Source organism: Anarhichas minor, unplaced genomic scaffold (genome assembly GCF_050575085.1).
Source record: "Anarhichas minor isolate MPS153535 unplaced genomic scaffold, ASM5057508v1 ptg000010l, whole genome shotgun sequence".
Lineage (NCBI taxonomy): Eukaryota > Metazoa > Chordata > Actinopteri > Perciformes > Anarhichadidae > Anarhichas > Anarhichas minor.
In genome coordinates this window covers 8,709,567-8,733,140 of record NW_027466456.1, presented here as the reverse complement: position 1 = coordinate 8,733,140, position 23,574 = coordinate 8,709,567, and the positions used below count along the sequence as shown (strand labels likewise).

The 23,574-nt window shown below is 42.6% G+C and overlaps 1 protein-coding gene across 2 annotated transcripts in view; it reads right to left on the bottom strand.

Moving 5' to 3' along the window:
- Positions 1–19,013, bottom strand: part of ttll7 (tubulin tyrosine ligase-like family, member 7) — a 59,796-nt gene extending 40,783 nt beyond the window's left edge. For both annotated transcript variants that reach the window (XM_076088620.1, XM_076088621.1), the window contains exons 1-8: positions 18,737–19,013; positions 18,259–18,390; positions 16,097–16,218; positions 13,680–13,747; positions 13,254–13,412; positions 9,288–9,504; positions 7,169–7,333; positions 3,298–3,456 (exon numbers count right to left, since the gene is read on the bottom strand). In XM_076088620.1, the coding sequence (XP_075944735.1) occupies positions 3,298–3,456; positions 7,169–7,333; positions 9,288–9,504; positions 13,254–13,412; positions 13,680–13,747; positions 16,097–16,218; positions 18,259–18,390; positions 18,737–18,761 (1,047 nt within the window). In that variant the 5' untranslated portion in view covers positions 18,762–19,013. The remainder of the gene's footprint in view (positions 1–3,297; positions 3,457–7,168; positions 7,334–9,287; positions 9,505–13,253; positions 13,413–13,679; positions 13,748–16,096; positions 16,219–18,258; positions 18,391–18,736) is intronic.
- Between the last annotated feature and the right edge of the window lie 4,561 nt (positions 19,014–23,574).

Sequence of the window (23,574 nt, the reverse complement as noted above, 5' to 3'; positions counted from 1 at the left end):
TTATTTTGAGTTGACTAGCATAAGCTTCTATTTTTTTTTCTTTTTTCAAAAAATATATTTTTGTGTGTGTGTATGTATTCTTCTTGTCCTCGCCCATCACCCACCAAACCTCAAGTATTTTTTTTCCCCTTTTCCTCACTCCATTTGACATTATTTGTCACGCCGGCTTACAGCACATGAGCCTTGGATAAACTTGAGAGAGGAAGGGGGTGCAGGGGTGACAGTGCTGTCCCATTGCTATATTTTCCATTGAGTAAAATGCACTCCTTATGACACACTGGATTTTCAGATGACTGCTGTTCTCTTTGACCCATGTACCCCAATTTTAAGACACCACCACATACAAGCAGAATTTATGAGCAACGCTTATCATGAGGCAGTTCCTGAGCTAAACTAAATGTGTATTTATTTCTGCATTGATTATGTTTTCCGTTGTATTTTTGTTTTGCTATTATTTATTATTTTGCTGTCAAAAGACAAAGAAAACACTCAATGAAGCCCTTAAAGCAAAAGCCTTGGCATTGACAATACAAACCATAGTCTAAGCTGACTGTGTGTGTGCATGTGCTTGTGTGTGTGTGTGTGTGTGTGCTTGTGTGTGTGAGAAGATCGCGGCTCAATGAAACGCCTTTCCCATACGAGACACAGATGCTGTCTGGGCTGGTTTAATGAAAGTGAACGTCTCGGGTTACGCCATTTGAGCAAGTGTGTGTGTGTGGGTGTGTGTGTGTGCGCGCCTATGTAGTGCTGATGTTTTGAATGTCAATAGGAGGTAAAACTTGTGTTGAAAACTCTGCTGAATTAAGATAAGAATCACACAAAGGCCCGTCTCTCTCTTTTTACCTGCTCTTCTCCACCTTCTATACTTGCTCTGAGCATAATGTGCCCGTTTGATGCCTGGCCTTGGTTTGAGAAGCATCACTCCTGCTTTCTCTGTTTCCCCCCCCCTGTGACAAGCTATTTAGCAGGTGTGCGCTGGTCTGTGGGTTGTTCCTCTTGAGTGTCCCTATTCGTTATCAGTATATTTGCAATGATTTCTCTTTGCTTACAAAGAGTCGCTGTATTGTATCTTGTACAGAGGTTTTCTTGCAAAGCCAAAATAGGGGCGACGACTCGCTTCTAATCACAGGGGTTTGGAGTTGCACTATTTTGAATACCTTGTCTTGAAAAAAACAGTGGCTACTTTCTAGAAGTGTAATTGGAGGATGTGAGGGGCAATCATGTTGCTTTTCCCTCCCCAGCTTCCTACACACACACACACACACACACACACACAAAATGGCAGACAAAAATACAAATACAAAAGGGCAGGATTAATGTCATTTGACAGTTTCTTATATATGATACCATTTAGCTTTCAGGTATCTGACTGACTTGGAGTTTACACAGGTTGAACTTTCATTTCCTGGCTGCGAGTTTGCATGTCCAACAACCAACTTTGACGTTTTAAAGAGTAAGAGAGGAAGACATTGTCAGAACAGCAGTCTGGGTAAAGGCCCAATGAGGCATGGCACACATAATTCACAGTGACACCCGTAGGGAAACCTGAGAGCTGAAGTCCACAAATTCAAAACAAACCTGTAAGACCTAGATTGTGTTCCAATTCCATTTTTAAAGTTTTCTGATTCAAGGGGGTGACAGAAATAAAAAAATAAATAAAATGTTGAAATGCAGTGAAATGCATTTGTGTTGCCGCAAAATGCTGCAAAAAGATCTGCTGAAAATTTTAATTTGGACCTGAGGGCTTGCCATAGGGTACCGTTTGTGGCAACCAGCCTATGGGCCACACTGTGTCCCTGCAGAATAGGAATGAACGTCGACTACAAAAGAGGTAATGAAGTTATTTTCAGGCTTGACAGCATCCGTAGTGAGGATTTAAGAAGGGGTCTCTATGCTTGCAAGCATCCCCTGACTAATCAGCTGTTTTTTTTGGATATAAATGATTGTTGCTGTAAATGTTGCGTGAAAGAGAAGCAGGGTTGTATATGTGTGTGTGTGTGTGTGTATGTGTGCGTGGGATGTTAATTGATGAGAGTTATAGAGAGCTGCTAGTAGCACAGAGGGGATCATTACTGCTGGAGTGGAACAACTGCATTCACGGCTGTTTGCCATGTCTCACACACACACACACACACACACACACACACACACACACACACACACACATACATAATATCACAGTGCACTAGCAGTCAAAAGGAACACCATCATCTTGCTCTTTCTTGTACATCCTTTTGTCATATAGTACAACTGCTCAACCACACAAAAAGAGGCAGGTAATTATGTCATGATGGGGAAAAAAACAAACAATTATCCCAGAGGCATTTCCCATCCTTGAGTCAATTTGTGGGAGAGGAGGGGGGAAAAGGCGCGCAGCCACTTTGGGCTAAAGGATTTAGGTCAAGCTTTAACTGACAGGCTGACATCACAACGGTGAGACAGAAATCCTGGAGTGGACTCTAAACTGAAATCCATCTCCTGAGTGACTGACACTTGGAGAGACTGACACTGAGAGAATGAGGGGTGGGTGTCTTGCTAGTGAACTTGCTGTCCTGACCTATATTTTCCGACCCTGCATGTTTGCATTTGTATGAGGAAAAGGGGTCTTTGTCTTGTCTTATATGCAGCTGTGTATGCCTGCATCTCTATTTGTATGCGTGGGTGTGTGTATGAATGCACACATCCATGTAATTGTGTGTTCATTTTTGTGGTTGTGAACCTTTCATTTTACATGGGAGTGTGTCTTCTGGTTGTGTTTGGAGGTGCATAAATACATACTTGAGACTGTGTAGATGTTTGTGTGTGTTTTTGTGCACCAGGGATGAAAATGTGTAAGCAAAATCAGTGTGTGTTTATGCTTTCTGTCACTTCTCCCTCTCTCCCGCTGATGCCACATTACTTCAGTTTAGGAGCCGCTGTCACTTTAGTAGCAGCACAGACAGGTGAGACTGCACAGACGGCAGCCGAACACACACATACACACCCTAAAAATATATTTTATCGATCACGGTAAATCCCTTACAATGCTTTCATTATTATTCATTATGTTTTAAAGTTCAAAAATATACTGACATACATAATATTGACAAAATATACTACAGTAAAATTAAAACGTTGAAATTAGCAAATTATACTGTCCCTTTAAATGTAGTAAATACACTTCTTCTTATTATGGCAAAAAAAAACGTTTTTGTCAGCAATGGGGAGTAGAAATTACTCGGAAAAAAATTTAAAACGCAATAATGCCGTTTCACACACACACCTCATAAACACATAAACACACATACGGAGTTGTACCTCCAGTAGCCAGGGTTTGAGTTTGCGGTCCAGGATGATGTCAAAGCCCAGGACCTCAAAGCAGACGCTGTCGCTCCCTGGTGGCTGGCCGGGGCGACACATGCGATAGGCATGCAAAACGTGGGGCTCAGCCACTATTATGGTCTTCACCACCAGCTCCTGGCAGGATACAAACACAAAGAGATCGAGAATCACCAAGCTGAGCTGACAAACAGTGCACATCTAACTTTTTTTTTTTTGAGTCACTTGCCTACATCCTTAAAAGCTATAGGCTGCTAATTTTATATAGCAGCTGATTAAATGTCCTCTTTAACTGAAAATGGTGCAATTAGAGGTCTGGCTTTAATTGCAGGTTGTGACTGCAGACAAATGCTTGAACCTTTAGGTTCAGGACTAAACTCTAACAATTGAGTAATCATGACACATACTACACCTGTAATCTACAGACGGTTTTTAAAGAGGTAGGACAACATTCAATTGTTCAAAGATACTCAAAAAAGTATTACTGTCACAGAATCTTTTGGATTTTACTCACACACACAGACTTTCACCAATGTTGGTGGTGGTCCATCTGTGTGGCCAGTGGCTCCCAACCTGTGTTCATGTGTGTGTATACACATGTGTTTGCTGGCTGCTACCTGCCGGCCTACTCCCACTGTGCAGCTGGGGTAAACATGCTCACTCTGACACACACACTCACTCTCTCACACTCTCCACAAAGCTTACCCTCACCAGTCAAGCCCCTCGCAGTGCTGCTGGCCCGCCATTTGCCCAGTCCAGTCTGACTGCTGGGTGCAGGAGAGGGGTATGGTGGTCTGGCCCTGGCCTGATAAGGCGGCAGCCCCATCCCTTTTCTGTCTGTCGCTCACACACCTCCATCAATCTGTCCGTCCATCCACCCGTCTGACCCACAGGCTGCACAGCACAAACACCTGCTCCCACTCGTGTCGTTTATGCCCGAAGTCCCCAGTACTGGCTGGTGTGTACGTGTGTCTTTGTCCCTACCCCCATCACCTCCCTCCTTATCCTGAGCCTCCAGCACTGGCCACTGCCGAGCACTGTGCATGTGTGCCTGTGTTTTGTTAGCTTTGGGCTGAAATGGTTTTATAAGCCTCTTTGAACCATTTTATCGATTTATTTTTGTGCTTTACCGGCATACATTTGTTTATTATTTAAAATATTTTGTGTTTGCATGTATGAGGCATTTTCATCGTCTCTGTTGTAGTAGCGTGGCTTCTCTTTCTATCTCAGTGTAGTGGAGCCAGCAGTGTGTAGAGTCGTGGATTCAAGTCACATGACCTGGACTCGAGTCACAAAATTGATGACTTTAGACCCCCCCCCCCCAAAAAAAGACACACAACTAGGCTTGTCCTTAAACATAAATTAATCGGGACTTCCCTTGGACTTGAATCTTTTGTCTTGAAAATTCTTCCCCTGAGCCCAAAGATTAAAATGTATGCTATTTAAAAAAAAACTGCCACGCATCAATCATTTCCTGAATCTACTAACAGTAACTCTATTCATTAACAGCAAGTTGACACTTAATTCCCCAGTTCCAGTTTCTTAGAACCAATCCAACAGCATCCAATCAAGACGCATGAGAGAACCATGAAGACCTAACGTTACGTTACCGAGCGGCAGTTGGAGAAAATGATACCAAAGATAATTTAGTTTGCATACATAAACTATGCGGTGTTCAACAAAAAAAAAAAAAACTGCAGCATGCAAAATGTGTGGGTCGAAGACTACAGACAAAGACGCAACTGGCAATACATTTGGTGAAGAGCGCATTATGACTTGTTTAGGATTTGAAACTCAAAGTTTAGGACTTGGGACTTGACTCAGGACTTTCCTGTCTTGACTTAAGACTTGACGAAGGTCTTGAGTTCAAGAACTTGAGATTACAAACCAATGACTTGGTCCCTCCTCTGCAGCAGGATATTTAAACTAGAGGCAGTGGTAGCAGTAGTAGGAAGTAAAGTTTTTCCTCAAGTAAAATTATATATTTTTATTACAAAGGAAAGCATTTCAAACTAAACAGAAAAAATACTAAAGGGCTTAAACAGGTTGAAATATGCATTTGAATTTGAGTGACATAAATATGTGTAACCTTGAATGTTTCTGAATGTCCACCATAGACCTACCGGATCAGAGAAGGAGCATCAATGCACTCTAATGGTACCATCAGAGTGGACATCCTAAGTGTAACTATTTAATTGTCTACTACATGGTCACTCTGACACACACACACACACATCTACACTACGCTTCCCCCTCACCAGTCAAGCCCCACGCAGTGCTGCTGGCCTGCAGTTTTCTCTGTAACACTGCTGGATGCAGGAGAACGGTACGATGGTCTAGCTGTGGCCTCTATAATTAGCATTCGTATACGGATGCTGCTCTCAAAATTACACCGACATAAAAAAGCTGTGGCTTTGCTGGTCAAACCTTGGACACTCTGCCCCATACAGCACATCAATAATACCTCAATATGAAAGAGATATCAGTGAAACATGGGGGGGGGAAAACCACATACACTATATTCTTAACCCCCACAGACAATCTTTTGGCAAACAAACTCTCTGACTCTCTGACCGTGACCGTTGGCGGGAAGAGTCAGGGCAGCCTGATTGGTCTGTACAGGAACAAAATGTAAGAGGAGAGATGAAAAGAGAAGGAGAGAGGAGAGTGAGCGGAGAGCATAAATACAGAGTTGAAATAAAACACAGTGTGTGAGTGCAAACGGACAGCACTAACACAAAAGTGGTGCAACTTCTGAGGAAAGAGCAGAGACAAAAATGTTGAGAGAGCAAGAGAAGAGGAGGATGGTCTAGCTGAGGCAGAGGGCGACACTCTGATGTGTCGCTGAGAGGCAAGCAGGATGTGAGAAAAAAAGAAACAGAAGCGAGAAAGAAGAGTAGAAAAAAGAACTTTAACGCCCAGACAAAATGGATCACATAGAGAGATTAAAGAAGATGGATAGGAGTGGAGAATGAAGGAAAGGAAACATTACCTAAACAAGAAGTTAAAGCATGAGGTAAAACACAGGCTACAAGACCTACAACAGTTTTAAAAACCACTTTGTTCAACGTGAACATAAAGAAAAGTAAAAGCTGATGGAAAGAAGAAATAAAAGATTGCCTTGAGGAAAGTATAATAACCAATGGGATTTGATTTTGAGGTTGAACGCTTGTAGCATGAGAACAGACAGTGAAACACAGAACAATCACTGAGGGACCATGCACCCCAAATGAATACGGACAGAGGGACAAAAAGTCACGGTCAAGAAGAATGAAATAGAAAAGGACATGAACGGAACCGGGGCAAAAGAAACGGGTAGAAAAGAAAGGTGTAACGACAAGAGTAGCCTACTAACAGAAAGACAAAGGAGCATATGATGGGATGGATGGGTAAAAGTTTTTTAAAAAAAGTGAATGAATCAGGAATAGGAGGTAAAAGAATCGTCCAGAGAGACTTTGATGAAAGAAAATGTACGAGGTAAAGGTTGAGCTGAGAGTAGGGCCGGATAGAGAAAAGCTCATCCTCCTGGAATGATGTTTTCACCGAGCTCTTCCTGGAGTTAAACAAAGCTCGGAAGCTCACTGAATTACTGTCATAACAAATCATATCAAACCTTTTGCTGGTCCGCTCGTGTTCTTTGTGCGACGTGTGTTGGTTAGTAGAAAGAGCATGTGTATATATGAGTGTACGCTTACACAGATTGCACTTGGGAACACATGCACGCGTTGTTTGCATTTGTGGCGCGTCTTGTTATCATCCTTGCATTTGTGGAAGTACACATCCGCCACGATGTGTCTGCGTGTATCTGTGTTTTTGTGTTTGTGTCTGTTTGGGTGGACTACCCACGTACAGAGACGTCTCCCCAGAACTTGGCCACGTCGTAGTCGTTGGCGCGGAGGAACTCGGTGAACCAACTGATGGACCTCTTGCTGCCTTTGTCCACGGTCTCGTCTCGCTCGAAGTTCTCATTGTGTTTGTTGACTGAGTAGTTGGTCAGATGCATGTAGAGCTGGCTCTGTGGAGACGAAGGTGAGTTAGGAGGGTTGTACGTCAACACGTGCGCGTTCACACCTGTCTCTAGCTAACGATTTCTAGCTTCATTTCATTCGATAGCTGTGCAATAACTTCATGCGATAGCTCTTACATAAGAACACAGATTTGAGGAAAAATAGGCACGATTTTAGAGGCTGAATGGACATACTACCATCATCAATATGATGAAAGAAAATATTGAATTAAAAAATATAGGATATCTACAATTTGACCAGATGTGGTAGATTGCTTCGTCAAAGGTCTGTGGTCTTTACATAAGCTCTGACATACAAAATCAAATGTCAGAGCAACAGCAGATTGTATTTGCACCAGATGGCATGTTTTGTTCATTGTCGCATAAAAAAACTATTCTCTTATTTCCCCTGAATTCCTTCATTTACAGAAGTTAGGCTCGTGTTCACCTGCTTCCTGCTCAAAGTTAGATGCATTCATAGCTGAGAGTTGTCCAGTTCAACTACTGTCTAATACTAATGGCTACAAATTATTCCACTGAAGCAAGTGCAATAGTAGATACAATGAAATGTTATTTTAATACATGGAGTATAAACTGTATATTGTACTTAAATAGCTGTGGTGCCTGTGCAAGTGCTCTTTAGTGTAATTATACCGTTGTCAGTGATGATCATCGTCTCAGCAAACAACATCCTCAAGGGTGTTCACGCTTTTATCCCCACAGTGCACATACCCACAATGTAATGTAAAACATTTCCTCATAAGTAATAAGGACATGAATAAAGGAAAAAACAAAAACATCACAAACGTGTCCCTTGGCAACAACTAAAGATGGTAAGAAATGGTGCAGTCGGAAAAATAAAGAACAGCTCGCTGTGCTATATGGGAATTACCAATGCTCTATTCTAAAAATGGTTCCTTCTGCCCTTATGGGAGAGACAGATAATGAGTGCAACAGCAGAGCATGCTTACAATCATAGATCACCAAAATCTCAAGCACTGAAGCCATAGTGCCCCATAGTTCCAACAGAGCAAGGCTAAAACGAACGGTTGATTATAACTAGTGATTGTGTAACCCTTGTGGTATCCGTCTCTTTAAACACCATCCCTCACAGTTGAAGACAATACATCCTTGTCCTTAGCCTCAAAGGTAATAACGCTGTGACCGGAGGCCACTCCAGCCCATGATGGCTGTCTGGGAGCCACTCTCTGTGGGATTGAACATCCATCTCCGTGGCACGACTCACTCCATCATGTGTCACAGACCGGGTAAGACAATACACATTTGTGTCACAGGAGGGGTCCAGCATGTCTATGTGAGCGTGTGTTCACATTGTAGATAAGCATCGCACTTGATAGGAAGCTGTGTGTGTGTGTGCGCGTGTGTACATCTCATCATCAGCAACAGACTGTGCTTCAGCAGGTGCAGAACCTCAAGGCAAATATGAGCGGCTTGATATCACAGGAGACATCTGGCATGTGGACATTTACACTCCGTGTGCATACAGTATGCCTGCCCATTTTGTGTGTGTGTGTGTGTGTACAGCCTTACAGTTGTCTGCATTTGGGCACTGTTGACTGTGTATATGAGTACATGTATGTTTCGTGATCATACAAGCGATAACACTGTTTCCCAACCTCTGTCCTGCTGTGTGTTTGTGTGTCTAATTTGATTATGGTGACTTCCACAAGCCCATGGCTCCGCTTCATGGGAGTGCATTGTGAATCTACTTCTACAATCCATCTGTAGCGCATTTCTGACTCGCCCGATTGGCCACACACAAGGTTCTGTATCTACTTTCCAATAGAAATCCATGAAGGGTGTATGTCTACAACTCATCAAACTGGCCTTGTGCACAGATGGTACACAGATAAAGATGCACGTTTTTTCTCATTCTATGGGAAAAATCCTACACAAATAAATGTTATCATCTTTATTATCAGTATTATTGTTCGTGACTCACCAGGTTGGCCTCACTGGGTGCATGGTACTTCTCTGTGCCCATGCGAACCAGGCCGTCATTGTAGAGAAAAATGCGAAGTGGGTCGCAGGACGTGACAAGGATGTAGATGCGCAGGTCAAACTTGTAGCCCTCCATCAGGAAGGGCTTGTCCAGGTACTCCTGAACGATAAAGTGCTCCTGGGCTGGCAGCTTCTCGCAGTTTCGGATAAGCGAGATCCTGGATAGACAGAAACTTTATTAATCCTCGGGGGGGGGGGGGGGGGGGGGGGGGGGATTGGGGTGTCGTCAGCAGCATAATAAAATATGGCACAGTAAAGACAAAAAAGATAATTAAAAAAATGATAGATGGCAGCATAGCAGGGACCATGAACATGACTGATGATATTGGCACCGTCATACATACGCGTTGAAGCAAAAAAATGAAGCCAAACAGTATACCAATTTTATAGGTTTTAACACTATATTTCATTTTAAATCATCGGGGAAAGTTAAGGACATATTACTGGGGTGCCACATCTGCCTTTTATGGTGGAGACTTTTAATCTTCACATTCCTAAAAGCAATAAATGAAGGAGAAGCTATGTCCTTACTGAGCATTACATTTACACTGAAGACGTTTAGCCATCGTGCCCTGGTGGTATTTATGATATGACCTTTCACTTCTACAGAACCTTCACTGAGAACATGTGTAAATGAGTGTGCTCAGCATGCCTTAGGTCCAGTTTGAGCAGGACAAGCTGTTTGGCTCTGAGAGGCATTTAAACGTTCCAAAGCTTTTGCTACTCTCTTCATTACTTGGCCATCTAAATAAAGCTCTTGAGAAATAAATGTACAAAAAAAAACACAGACAGGTACAATACAATGCTGGTTTGTCTTGAGATGCAAGCATCTGGAGAACATTGTGATTTTCTGAAGCCAAACTGTCTGAATGGCACAGAGCATCACATGCTGTAGCAGGCTCTTTCAGCTGTGTGCAGGTTAATAGGAGCAGACATTGTGCTCCGTTTCAACCTCAACCTCTAATTCATTTGCTTTGGTCTCATGTCACTGGCACTCAGGCCTTATGGTATGCAGGCCTTTACGAGCTGGACTCCAGAATGAGTTGTGTTGGTTTACGTGCATCCATGTGGCCGTGCACACGAGGTTGAGGGGCAATATTTTTTAAACTGAGTGAAAGTGTGTCCGTATGTGTGTGGGTGTGTGCAGGCAGGGTGAGGGGTCGTTTCTAAACAATCTCCCACTATGTACCGGCATCGTGACTGACCTATATCACCATCACTCTTAGTTAAGGCAGACTTGGCCTAAATTGGTTACATGCACAGCCTGGAAGGCTCCATTATACACATGCAAGCAGGCACACCACATACAAACACAATATATGGCCAAGATGTAAAGCCTTGATTGTTAAAAAAAAAAAAAGTACAGTTTGAGGTATTAAGGGCAAACGTTATTCTGCTCTGTAATCACATAGAACATACAGTATGCTGGGAACAGTGCAGTCTATGTCTAAAAGAATACTGCTTGGTTAACTCTAATGAAGCGAAAAACTGCAGCATTGGTGATGAGCTTCTTAGTGCGAGTCTGGACTGAGATCAGGTACTTCCTCTCAGGTTATGGTCTTAGGTCAGCAGTCCTGTCTTCAGAGGTTTCCCAGCTTAGATCTGCCTCAGTGTGACGTTGTTGTTACTTTCAGGTTTATCAACCACTCCTCATCACCACTTGCTCCTGCCAACTAAAATATTGCCGCGTCATTGGTCTGCTTATCACAGTGATTGAGTAGAAAAGAACAGGGACAAGTTGATGGTAGGCTGACCGACTCTGTGAAAGGGCCTTTCAAACAGCGAGCTGAATGATGAAGACAGGGTTAACAGTGCTGGCTAGTCAAGGAGGAGTAGCTGAGGAGAAGACGACATGATTGATGAGCTGGGGTGTCAGATAATCACGGCCCACTCTCCCCTGCCTATTTAATTTGGCACCGGAGGGGATCTCGCCTTTTTAAGCCCTGCACGCGCTTTTATTTTGTTTCCCTTATAACAAGCTGCGCCTCAGACACAAACAATAACTTCATTTTGTTGGCCGACGGAAAAATAAATTACAGGGGGTAGATATAACTTAATTTCCTGCCGCGTCACACCATGCAAAAAAAGAATTGAGAAAAAAAAATCTAATCTTGTGAACCGCCCGCCGTTGAGTGGTCGAGCCAAACACATCATCTTTCATATTCTTAATGTATTGCTATAATTCAGCCTTTGCTGCCTTTTATTCTTTAATAAATAAGGGCTTAGTGCAGCATGGAGTTCTAAGTAATGCTCACATTATACCAGAACGGACAAATTCAAAGAGAATTAGAGGGAGAGGTGAGGCACACTGAGCTATTTGTACTTCAATATCCCCACCTATTGGTGCCAGTCATGAATGCACTCCAAAGTATTTCTTCACACATGCACTTTAGGGATCACAAAATCAAAGAATAGCAAGTCAAAAAGAATGCCTATTAATTGTTTTTCGCAATCTGAACAGTTTCAACGTATTCGGAAGTGTTCAAGAGAGCTATATGTGCAAAACAAAAACTAATTTTGTTCAGAGGAGCCTGTATTGTAGCCAAATTATAATATCCACAGTTGGGCCTGTCTTTTAGTTCATATTTTATTTTTTTAAACCAACCACACTGGAAACTTTGAACTTGAAAGCACTTAGCATTTACACTTTATGTTAGTCCTGTACATGTATGCTTGACCTGCACACAGTAGCTTAGCAGAATTCCGTGTTGTTAGCTATGACTCATACATAGAACATTAGAGTCAGTTACTGGGTTTATTTTAGAGACAATTTTGGATACTTGTGTTGTAGAACATTTCTGTTACATCCATCTATTTTTTTTAAATCACTTATCCTGGTCAGTTTTTGGTAGATTGAACAGAGAAGCCCAAATGTCCCTTTCTCCAGGGACCTTCTGGATTTTAATCAACTGATCTCCTCCTAGTCAGTGGCACCTGGAACTCCTTCACAAGCAAGTTTAAAATCAACACCACCCCCACACTCACCCAGTCTTAGTTTTGTTGACACTGTGTCAGAGAGCGGTCAATTCAACCCTTTGGTAAACTTTGCTTTGTATTGTTTTGTCCACCCCTATTTACACACGTTAGGTGTGTTGATTGCTGGAATTTTACATCTGATTGCTTTGGAGGGTACAGGTGTACCTAATAAACTGGTTAATGTCAGAGTAAAGAGGCCATGTCACCAGGATTCTATACTGATTCTCTTAATACTTCAGGATAGTGAAAACATCACAACCTGAGATAGGCACTGTAGGAAATATGCATTCAGGTACCAGCGCCTGCTCATCTTTTGATGAAGAGATGTTATGGTGAGACAGAGTCCCCTGCAGCACCCACCTTGGTCCATTTTGTAGTCTGGTTGTTCTCTGCTGATGGTGCCTCATAAAGGAATCCAAATAATCACATGCAGAGACCTTCAGGGAAGGAACTACAGTAACTGCCAGGGACCGTGTGTGTGTGTGTGTGTGTGTGTGTGTGTGTGTGTGTGTGTGTGTGTGTGTGTGTGTGTGTGTGTGTGTGTGTGTGTGTGTGTGTGTGTGTGTGTGTGTGTGTCCTCCACTGGCACCGATAACCTCTGATTTATGGTGAGTGTGACCATCGAGGACAATGAGGCCAACAATGAGATTCACCACAACCTCTCAGCTCAAATACTCAATCTGGTCCCAGCCGTAATACCTTTTTCCATAGACACTCATGTCAGGGTCACGAACCTCTTATTGCCTTGTTTTGTTGTGCTTGTCATCTATTTGCTCTATATTTCCTCCTCTACTCACTCGCGCAGACACTCACTATCTTGCTTAGTTTCTATCCTCTGCTTCAGTCACTCTCTCCCTCTCTTTCGTGCCTCCGTCAGTCTTACAGCCAGTTTGTTAGATTGCTCGGGGGCACTTGCTAGCCTCTGACCTACCCGTGACCCATGGCTCCGTTGGCGGGTTTGACGATAAAGGTCTTCTGCTTGCGTTTCCTGCGTAGCTCCTTGACATAGTTCTGGAACTGAGTGTACTCGGCAGGGAAGATCCAAGTTTTGGGTATGAAGCTGTACTCATGAGGCTGGCTCTTGATCATTCTGGAGAAACAAAGAGAAAAAGTGTTTTGGAGTAAAGCAACATTTTGTATTTGTTCAAAATTACAAGTTACATTTTTTCTAAAAGTAAAGATGAATTTTGTGCTTTTAAAGCAGTATCTTCTAGTTATTTGGCTTGCAATGGTGAAGTGCTACAAGTACCCAGGTGTGACTTTTTCGAGTGCCAGGTGGCTAAACACGGAGCTTTGAAATGCTCTTGTTTTTTCACATTTGCAAACTGTACCAAAGTAATCTCATTTGAAAACTTACTTGGACATGTTTCTTGCTAGGCAGTCTTTCCGGCAGATTTCGCCCATGCCAGGGAAATGGTTAATTCTCTGCAGAGGGACAGGCAGACATAATAATGTTGTTAGGGCCATTACGCCACTCAATTCCACCCCCACCCCTTCATAAAAACGAGCACATTAAAGGCAGCAACCTGAAGTGAGCTTACAATGTTCTGACATTTATGCCCAATTACGGACCCAAAACAAAAAGGTGACGCTGAGACCTTTCTCAACCCTTATTTAGTTTACCATGTTTTCCTTTTCTTTTTTTTTTACTTTAAAGGCTGGGGAGGGAAGAGGCGAGAGAAAAAAAAAAGATCAATCTCAACTGCGAGGGGCCGAGGTAATTGGTTCTGCATCGCAAGCTCCTGCAGTGACAGTTGAATGAATTGCTTTGAATGCACCGAAAGGGGGGGCGGGAGGGAAAGGAAAAACTCTGGGTTTTCTGTATTCTTTGACCAAATGAGCCTGAACAGGGGCGTTAATTAGGCTCATATGAACTGAAACTTGACAGCAAACTCTCACAGTACATCACTAAACGGGAAAAAAGGAAAGAATGAATGGCTGGAGAACGAGAGAAAGCACAGTGTAAAAGGATCCCGTGATTATTATCCAAACGAGACGGACGTAATTAGGAATTCGGAAGAGATTGCACAATTATGCCAATGCCGCGAGACGACGTGGCTTGTGAGGGGAAATCAAAACCAATTGTTGAGGGACTTCTACTTTTCTACTGAGAAATTGTCTCGTGAAATACCACAGCGGCGCGAGCGAGCAAGTGAAAACAATTGACAGCAAATCACCAGTTCTATGTGAAAACATTAGCCACATTGCTACACGTTAAGCCGTTACAGTATTTGTAATATTCAATCTACTTAAGCTGAACTCTTGCTGCCCCTGTCCTAACAAGCCATACTCTTCCTAGCATGTGATTTAATCGATCATTAGTGCCCGGTCTAATCAAATCAGCACTCGGGAAGATGGATGGCTAACGCTCGGAGCTGAGGGGGAGCAGCAGCAGCAGCAAGTTCAGTCAGCAGGACAGGCGGGTCAAACAGAGGTAAGATCATTTTCAGACTAGTACATAGAACTCAGAGCAGCCCTTGTTGTTTAGGCCCGTCTTGTCAACATCACTAGAGACATCTGAAACCTGCCCCTACCCCCTGCTGCTCTTAACCTGTCAGTCTACTTGTCAATCTCCTTATCTGTCTCTGTGTGCGCTCTGTTGTTCCCTCTCCCTCTTTCCTATTTGCTGTCTCCCTCTTACCTCCCAGGGTCTGAGGAAAAGCAAACGGGAGTCTTTCATCCATCTTCACTTTTTCATTTCTTTCTATTCTATTTTATTTTATTCCGACATTTACTATTACTCCGTCCCAAATGTCTCTATACACCATCCCATTTCCATCTGTAACCTCTTTATATTTTCCTTTAGCTTTTATTTTATTTCTACTGGAGACAAGCAGGAAAACGTATTATATGGCCGGGTGGTGTGCAAACCTTTTTTTTTTACGGCAGAGGTAACTTCAAAAACTCTACATTGTGTTGTTTTGATCATTCGTACTTGAACTGAAACTTCAGAAGGTCGGTTATATGACTTGCCAAATAAATAGGCCTCAGTGATAATTATTACTTTTAAACTATTCACATAAACAACAGTCGATGACAAAGAGAATTTATTTCCTTAATTCTTGTCAAACCTCTTTGCATTTGCAGTATACGTGACACTTGTCCTGTAATGTGTCATCACATGCGGGAGTAGGCCTTGCATCAAACTGGTCTATCATACAAGCGTGTAGAAACTTATCTATGAATACTTTGTGCTGTAACAACTTTGAAGAATCTAAAGGAAACTGTGTCATGTGTATCCAACTCCAACCAAAGGAGTTTTCTAAGGAAGGGATTTAGTTTTCTTTATAGGAAAATCATTAAGATAAAATTCTCTAAGCATGGGAGGGTTGCAGTAGCTGTCATGTTTGTTTCATCCTTTGTATGCCTTTCTTTTCTTTGGTTTCATTTCTAAGGCATCTCTTGCTCCTTTTTCTCTCTTCCCTTAGGGGAAATCCCTCCTCACCTTACCAGTGATATACACATCAGAGCTAGGTTGTTTTGTTTTTAACATTTGGTTTACCTTTAAAATAAACTGAACACTCGTGTTCTTTTTCTGAACTGCTGCTCGAGACTTTTCACTTTCCAAAGTTAGATACGTCCACTGGGAGCTGATCAGTATCATGGCATTTGCTGCTGGCCACGGAGCAGCTGTATTGGAGCTACTATAAAGGTTTTTTTCTCCCTGTTCAGTGCAGCTATTGGATCTGTCACCGTTATTCTCTCCTCTAACTTCGAAGCTACGGTGCCGCTGAACAATGTGTGCTGACTTGACATGGTAGCCATGCTGTGTACCTGATAATTCCTGAGCTCAGCGATTTTCTCATGCTGCACGGCCGAATCATTCCAGATGAGGTTGGCAGTCTCGTCATCTTCCCGTGTCTTGATGAAGTCCACCTCGTTGATGACTATACGAACTGGGGAAAAACAATCACATTAGATTGTACTCCATAAATAGAAATAGCTCTGCAGTCATTTAAATAAACTTTGTATTCATGATAACAAAGTAACTTACATTTATAGATGCTAAATAAGAGATAAGATGTAACTTGGACCCACAAATCAAATATTTCCACTTTACAGATCAATGTTTCACTTTCTGCTAGGCTTAATTTCTGTTTTTGCATACATTAAGAGAGAAATGAGTCCGGGAGATTATAGATCAAAAAGCTTGCAGCAATATTTACCATTCGTGGAATGGTTGCAGAGCAGCCAATCGTAATGCCTCTCTTCAAAAAGATAAATTAATTGTCTGTAATGCATTCAAATCCCACTGGAAACCCCATATATGAGAGATAGGTGGCATGCCCATTTGGACATTAATCCAACAACTATTCATTATTCAGTGGGTAATGAAAAATTCATATGCCCTAACGAAACGTGGTATTAATTAATATCTTGAAAGCCTTCACAAACCTGGAGAAGGCTTGCCTAATGTTGCATGATGGTGCTTGAATGGGAAAAAAGGTGTTTCCGATGCAACTTCATCCATCTGTTAATGTCGGTAGAGGCTAACAGTGTTTTGCTAACTGGAATACGGGGGGTTTACATCACAGCAGGCCTATACTTACAGATACCAGTAGGGTCTTTGAGTACAAAGCTATAATCAATCCTTTCTTACACATCTCGCGCAACAGACCTCCTTAGTGCCGGAGTGGACATTCCCTTCTCAGTGGGTGTAAAGCAAATTTCCCCACACCATATTCCCTGACCTTTAGCCTTTACCTGTACTACTATCAATTCTGAAACAAGAAAAGACAGCGGGGAAAAAAAAGGTAACAGCAAAAATGAGCCATCCATCTGGCCCTTAGTGTTAATTTTCCTTCAAAATAGCCCTGCACTACTCTCAGAATGGCCACCGCGAGGGTCTCGTCACAGCAAGCAAACTGAATCACAGCTAGCCTCCCATCTACCTACAGGATCCGGGCAGCCCCCAACTTCTACTTTCTGCTGCTGACTCCTTCATTTCATAGGTTGTAGCTCACCCCTGAGAGCTGTGCTGCCACACTGGCAAATACTGGCCATGTAAGGAGTGCTTACTATGCTTCTGTTTGCCCTTCTCAAAAAGACCTCACTGCCAAGTTAAATTACCTCAATAAAGATTTATGTATGCATGTAAAGCCGAGCTGTCTCTGTGTGAACTGTTGCTGGACTGCAACTCTATTAAGTTTAATTCAAGACATTAAATAACAACGGCGTCTTTCAAACAATCCACCACAGCAAAATTAGATTTTATTGTCGGGAGGACAATCTACAGTGTATTATTTTATTGTGATTAGATTTGCTGTGATTTTGAGGGACTGACTGAGCCATACGGAGAGCCGTTTCCAAAATTAATATACAATTCACTGTGTCACAGTACATTAATCTTACCTGCAGGACCACCCCGAAATGTTGGTCTTGCTCACTCATGAAATTGTCATGAAGAAAATCAATATATCAATTAAAATGCTTGAAATCTGACACTTTGTAGTACAGGCTTAGTATACACAATGTAGCTAAATTGGACAAAACGTTTTCAGGACAGTTATCATTTAGTGTGTGTTCATCAATGTTAACAGTGCATCCAACGTTTATATGTAAGCAGTAACCTGAAAAAAAGTTATACTAATACTACAACTGAAGCTACAACCACGAACACTGCTGCTAAACCATTTCAGGCAACTCACTTGTTTTCCTACAAAAAACATCAATACTAGGATAATGTACATCGATGAAAGGGTTTCATCACCCATCTCAAAGAAAGCCTCTTTCATCCTGCACTAGTTCTCCATTAAGACGAACTCTGTGATCAAAAGATATCTTATCTTTGTAGACTGATATTTCTGAAGTGTACAAGCCTGATTTAGCTCCTTTTTCAAACCTGTTTTGATCCAACATTTTTATATCTTTTTTTTGTGGTTGTGGTTGCTGTAATTTGTGAGTGTTTTAATATCATTAGAAATAGAATACCGTACCAATCTCATATTTGGTGCCAGTGACATTGGTGGTGATAGCGCCTTTCTTCTTTTTGGTGCGCCCCTTCCTCTTCCCACTGCTCTGGAAGGAGCCCACAGATGGCCCGTTCACGGGGGACGCTCCTTGATCCTCTGGAGGAAAAGATGGCATTAAAAGAAGACTAGATACGGTCACAGCTTGTGCTCCAGACTGGGAGGGGAGCAGGAGTTGCTGGAGTATTGTAATATATTTGTCTCACATCGGCAGGGGATTTAGTGGGGTTTGTTTATGGGGCTAGGGAGTAAATGAATTAGGGGTCTAGTTTTCTATAGCTGCATGCATCATGATCTGTGTGTGTTTTTGTGTATGTGTGTGCTTGTGTGGCTCTATGCAGGGGAGAATAGTACTGATGATGGCAGGTACATATATGAGCAGGTGGTCAGGTATACAACAGAATAACCCTGTCAGTCCCGAGAGAGTTGGACCTCTCTTACTCACCTCCTTCATTGGGAGGAGAGGGCATCTCAGGGGCCGGAGGAGTGAAGGGGCAAGCCAAGCTTTCTGCCAAGCTTGGCGGGAGGGCGGGCCTCACAGGGTACTCGCAGCACCCTCCGAGGGGTCTCTCACACTTGCAGTAGTTAGTCTTCCCTGTCTCGGGCTGTATGGACGATGTGGTTCAGGATGGCCCAATGGATCATCTGAGCATCTCCCTGGTGCCTTTCAGCAACATAAAGAGCAGCAGCAGAGTCTGAGTGTGCAGTGGTGGGGAAGAGTGAGAAGGAGGGGAGGGGGGGGGGGGGGGGGGGGAGGAGGGCCTCTCAAGGGTCTACACAGCCCCAGCTTCTTTACAGCCCCAAGAGGAGAGAGGGAAGGAGGGGGTGGACAGAGGGATGGATAGGAATGCCTGTAGAAGAGAAGAAAAAAAAAAGGATCTTTTACAGCAGCAGAACAGCCGTGGTAGGCTGACTGCTCGGAGGGTGACCACTGTGGATCTGTGTGTGTGTGTGTGTGTGTGTATGCTCTCACTGGACTGGAGTGCATTGGACATGCTTTTGATGTAATGCAGCAGCAGCAACAGCAGCACACAGGCCTATCACAGGCTACATCAGTCAATCTGACACCAAGCGTAACAGTTCAGTGAGAGCTCTGTGCAGCTCTGACGCCGTAGTACTACTAATGAAATAATCTAAAGCCGTGTGACGTCCGCTGGAATAATTGGTATTCCATGGAACCACTGTGAAATATGAATGTGGTTGTCAAAGTAAAGGGTTTGCAGAATCCCATTGTGTCTGATGTGTGTGCCAGCTGGGTTTCATTGTATGGCTGAGAGGTCACTTCATTCAAACAGATGGCATCTTTACAGTACAAGGATGCTTCAGGCTATGAAGTGGTGTGGGAAATGAACACCAGTCATCAGCCAGATTTTGTTATTGTTTGGCTGCGGTCTGAGTGTGTGTCTTCAAACCACTTTTGGGGTTAATCAACCATCACTGAGATGCTCTGTCACATTTCATTTGTTTTGCTGGATGAGGAAGCGTAGTGACTCAGTGATTAGCACTGTTGCATCACAGCCAGAGAGGACTAGGTTTGAGTCCCTGTCTTCTTTGTGTGGGGTTTGCATGTTTCCCTTTTGTCCCTGTAGGCTGCTCTAGATTTCTCACATTTTCAGAGACATCGGGTCATATAATATAATAATTATAATATATCATTTAAATGTAAATGTAAGCCAGCAAAGAAACAGATGTAATGAATGTGTGATAGTCTTCAGAACGTAGCAGACTGTCAAAGTAAATGCAGTTCTTGTTTGTTGCCTTGGTTCTGACGGTCAGCGCTGAGTGAGTCACAGTGGGAAGAGAAACGTTACAGGAGAAATGGCAGAGCTACAGGTCCAGTTGGGGAAAAAAACAATCTTTTTGTATTTTTACAAAAGAGAAGAAAGGGTAGGCTAAGAAGTGAGTCTATGTAGTCTGATTTACAAGATATGAAGTAGGCTTGTGCCTGGTGTGAACACACTTTCTTAAAGTCACAGTGGAGAGAGAGAAAGACACAGACAGACAGACAGATATACAGATGGACAGCAGCAGATGATGGAGAGAGAGGAGAGAGAGAGACAGCAGCAGATGATGGAGAGAAAGAAGAGAGAGAGACAGCAGCAGATGATGGAGAGAGAGAAGAGGGAGAGACAGCAGCAGTTGATGGAGAGAGAGAAGAGAGAGGGAGAGACAGCAGCAGATGATGGAGAGAGAGAAGAGAGAGAGACACCAGCTGATGATGGAGAGAGAGAGAAGAGAGAGAGTAAAATACTCTGTTAAGAGTAAAAGTACAAAGGTATTATCATAAAAAAATACTCGAAGAACCAAAAGTAAAAGTACTCATGCAGAATAATGTATATTATATGATTGTATTATTACTGATGCGTTGATTTCTTCATCACTTCATTGTTGCCGCTGGTAAAGGTGGGGCTCATTATATTACTTTATATACTTTATACATCTACTCCACTATATCATGAGATGTATAAAGTAGCATAAAATGGAAAAGTTCAAGTGCAAATGTTCGAAGTTACATTCCACAACTGTTACCATAAATACATTAATCGTCAATAGAAGTATTCTGTTTCTACTCAATATAATACAAATTACTAACAACTATGCAAATATCTTTAACACAATTATTTATTAATCTGGAAGGTAAAAAACAGTTTTTTTCTGTGGTACACACTTTATTCTTGTCAATGATGAAGACTTTGAATGTAAATAAGATGCCAGAGTGCAAAAAAAGCCTCAAAAATAGTTTGTTCATAAAAAAAAAAAGAAAAAAAAAATTCCTGGGGTAGGATCCCCCCCTCACCCCCCTACAGAGGTCCGGGCTAAGACCCATATGTCCTGAAATCCTAGAAACTCCCCTCTTTAAAGACAAAGCAGCATTCAGGTGGACTGGAGACTCCAAACTGCCCGTCCAATGATGGACTGGCAAGCAATACATTTACAGCATGCTTGGAAAGATTCCAGCAGCTCGTGATCCTCGCAGGTCAAATAGTGCATGTAGCTGATCAATTTAGAATTGACAGTGATCCATACTTGTAGATTGAGGGGTCAGAACCCCGCTCCATCATGGAGCTACAAGATAAAGCTGAAGGGTTGTGACATGATTGTGGGAGAGATAAACAACATTTTCCTCTATATTTATCTATATGTTGACTCTTATCTTTGTTTTCTTGCAAATGACTGGGTATTTTTACCTATGATATTATTAAAATAAAGAAAAGACAAATGTCACACTTTGACTGACCTGATCACAACCCATAAACAAGAAAGAACCACAAGAAACCAACACCACATATCACATGATGCATGTAAGGCAGGTTCCTGCTCAGCCTCTTCCGATGGTTGAAATGGGGAAGTGATGCACATTCTAATCAAGATGTATCATTTTCCAATAGGATAAATAGCCACAATTAAAAATGTGACTCATTAAGATACAGGGTATCGGTCCATAGAGTAGTAAAATATATAACTACATAAACCATAGGTAGTATATACCAGGCTATATCTACAGTAGACTGTTTTTTGGTGCCACTTCTTCGTTTCATACAGAGATCAACAGTAGCCTCTAGTGGTGAGACTCCACTGAAAATCCCATTCTTCTCTATCTGCCAACGTTTACTGTCCATACGCACAGATACACCTGTAGGTCTACATGTACACATCTGCAAATTAGAATTGGGGAAACAATCCAATTGCATTACTCGAGCATTCCGGTCTTCACTGTTGGCCTCTTCGTCTGCCTGTGGTAAGCACTAGACATTGATCCTGGAGAGGACAGACACTGGAATGAGATCAGCACAGAGCAACAACATAGAGTCGGGGTGATAAAGTGAGCCAAGCCGTGCTGTTGACAAACAACATGCCCCCCCCCCCCCCCCACCCCTCCCAGTGATGTACTGGCTCTCTAGAACACTGTGTCTATAGGAGCAGTGGACCTGAGTGTCAGGTAATCCCTCAGGAACAAAAGGGGGGATCTGACAGGCACACATTATGTAACTAAACACCACCAAACACATTTGTTTCCTTGGCGCCTCTAGATTTCAGATTTCTATCTCGGCATGTTTGCATGCGTACCGTTACTGTACACGGTCAGGGTTGAAGCACTGATGGTTGACCCAGGAGAGAGAGAGAGGCTCTGTCGTGTATCGCTCATTCGGCTTATGGGTAGCGGTGGTTATCAGCTGCAAAGACGGCCTAGTTCTACTTGCATTCACATGATAGAAGAGGGATTTCAGTGCAACCAGACACCAGACTAGAGGGACTGGTAAAGGGACTCGAGCAGGACATCCTGTTGTGACGTCACAAGTTTGAATTGAGCTCAGTGGTCGTTGTCACACGCCGTACCCGTCCTATCGCTGCAGTCATTTTATTTCCTGTCTAATAAAATAGAAAAAGATGCAATAACTGCATTACAGACAATGTATGTTTAGCATGAAAATAATGACATTTATAATATGATAACATCCTCGATAGTATACTGTATTACGGGCAGAACTCTGCTGCCCGTCTTCTCTCCCACTCCCGCACCAGAGACCACATCACCCCAGTCCTTCAAAACCTCCACTGGCTCCCCATACAGCAAAGAATCCAGTTCAAGATTCTCCTCATTACTTACAAAGCCCTCCACAACCTCGCCCCTTCATACCTTTCAGACCTCCTGCACCGTCACACTCCCAACCGCAACCTCAGATCCGCCGACGCCAACCTCCTTACCCCCCCTACTCTGTCCAAGCATCGGACCTGGGGGGACAGGGCCTTCTCCGTTGCTGCCCCCTCCCTCTGGAACTCCCTGCCCCAACACCTCAGACATTCTCCGTCACTCGCCACTTTCAAAACTGCACTTAAAACTCACCTATTCAAATCTGCTTTTAATCTCTAAAGTCAGTCATGTATGTTTTCTTTCTTTCTTTTCATGTTTATTTTTCTTTCTTACTGTTATGATGTCATCGATTTTGTTCTTATTATAAATGCTTTTATTGTTTCTGTTTTTACATGTAAAGTGTCTTTGAGTGCCTTTTAAAACGCTATATAAATAAAATGTATTATTATTATGCTGAATAATTTTTTGTTCCTTTTTTGCCATTTCTATCAACCTTCTGGGTACTTTTCGTAACAATGTGAGGAATGCAACGTGAACACATCCACAAAGTGGGTTCAGACTTCTAAACTTGCATCCGATATACTTTACTGCTCGCATCAACGCAATTAATCATTTCAGTGAAGTATTGAATCTTCACTAAATAACGTCCTTTCCCTGATAACGGTCTCTGTTAATCCTCTGATGCAATG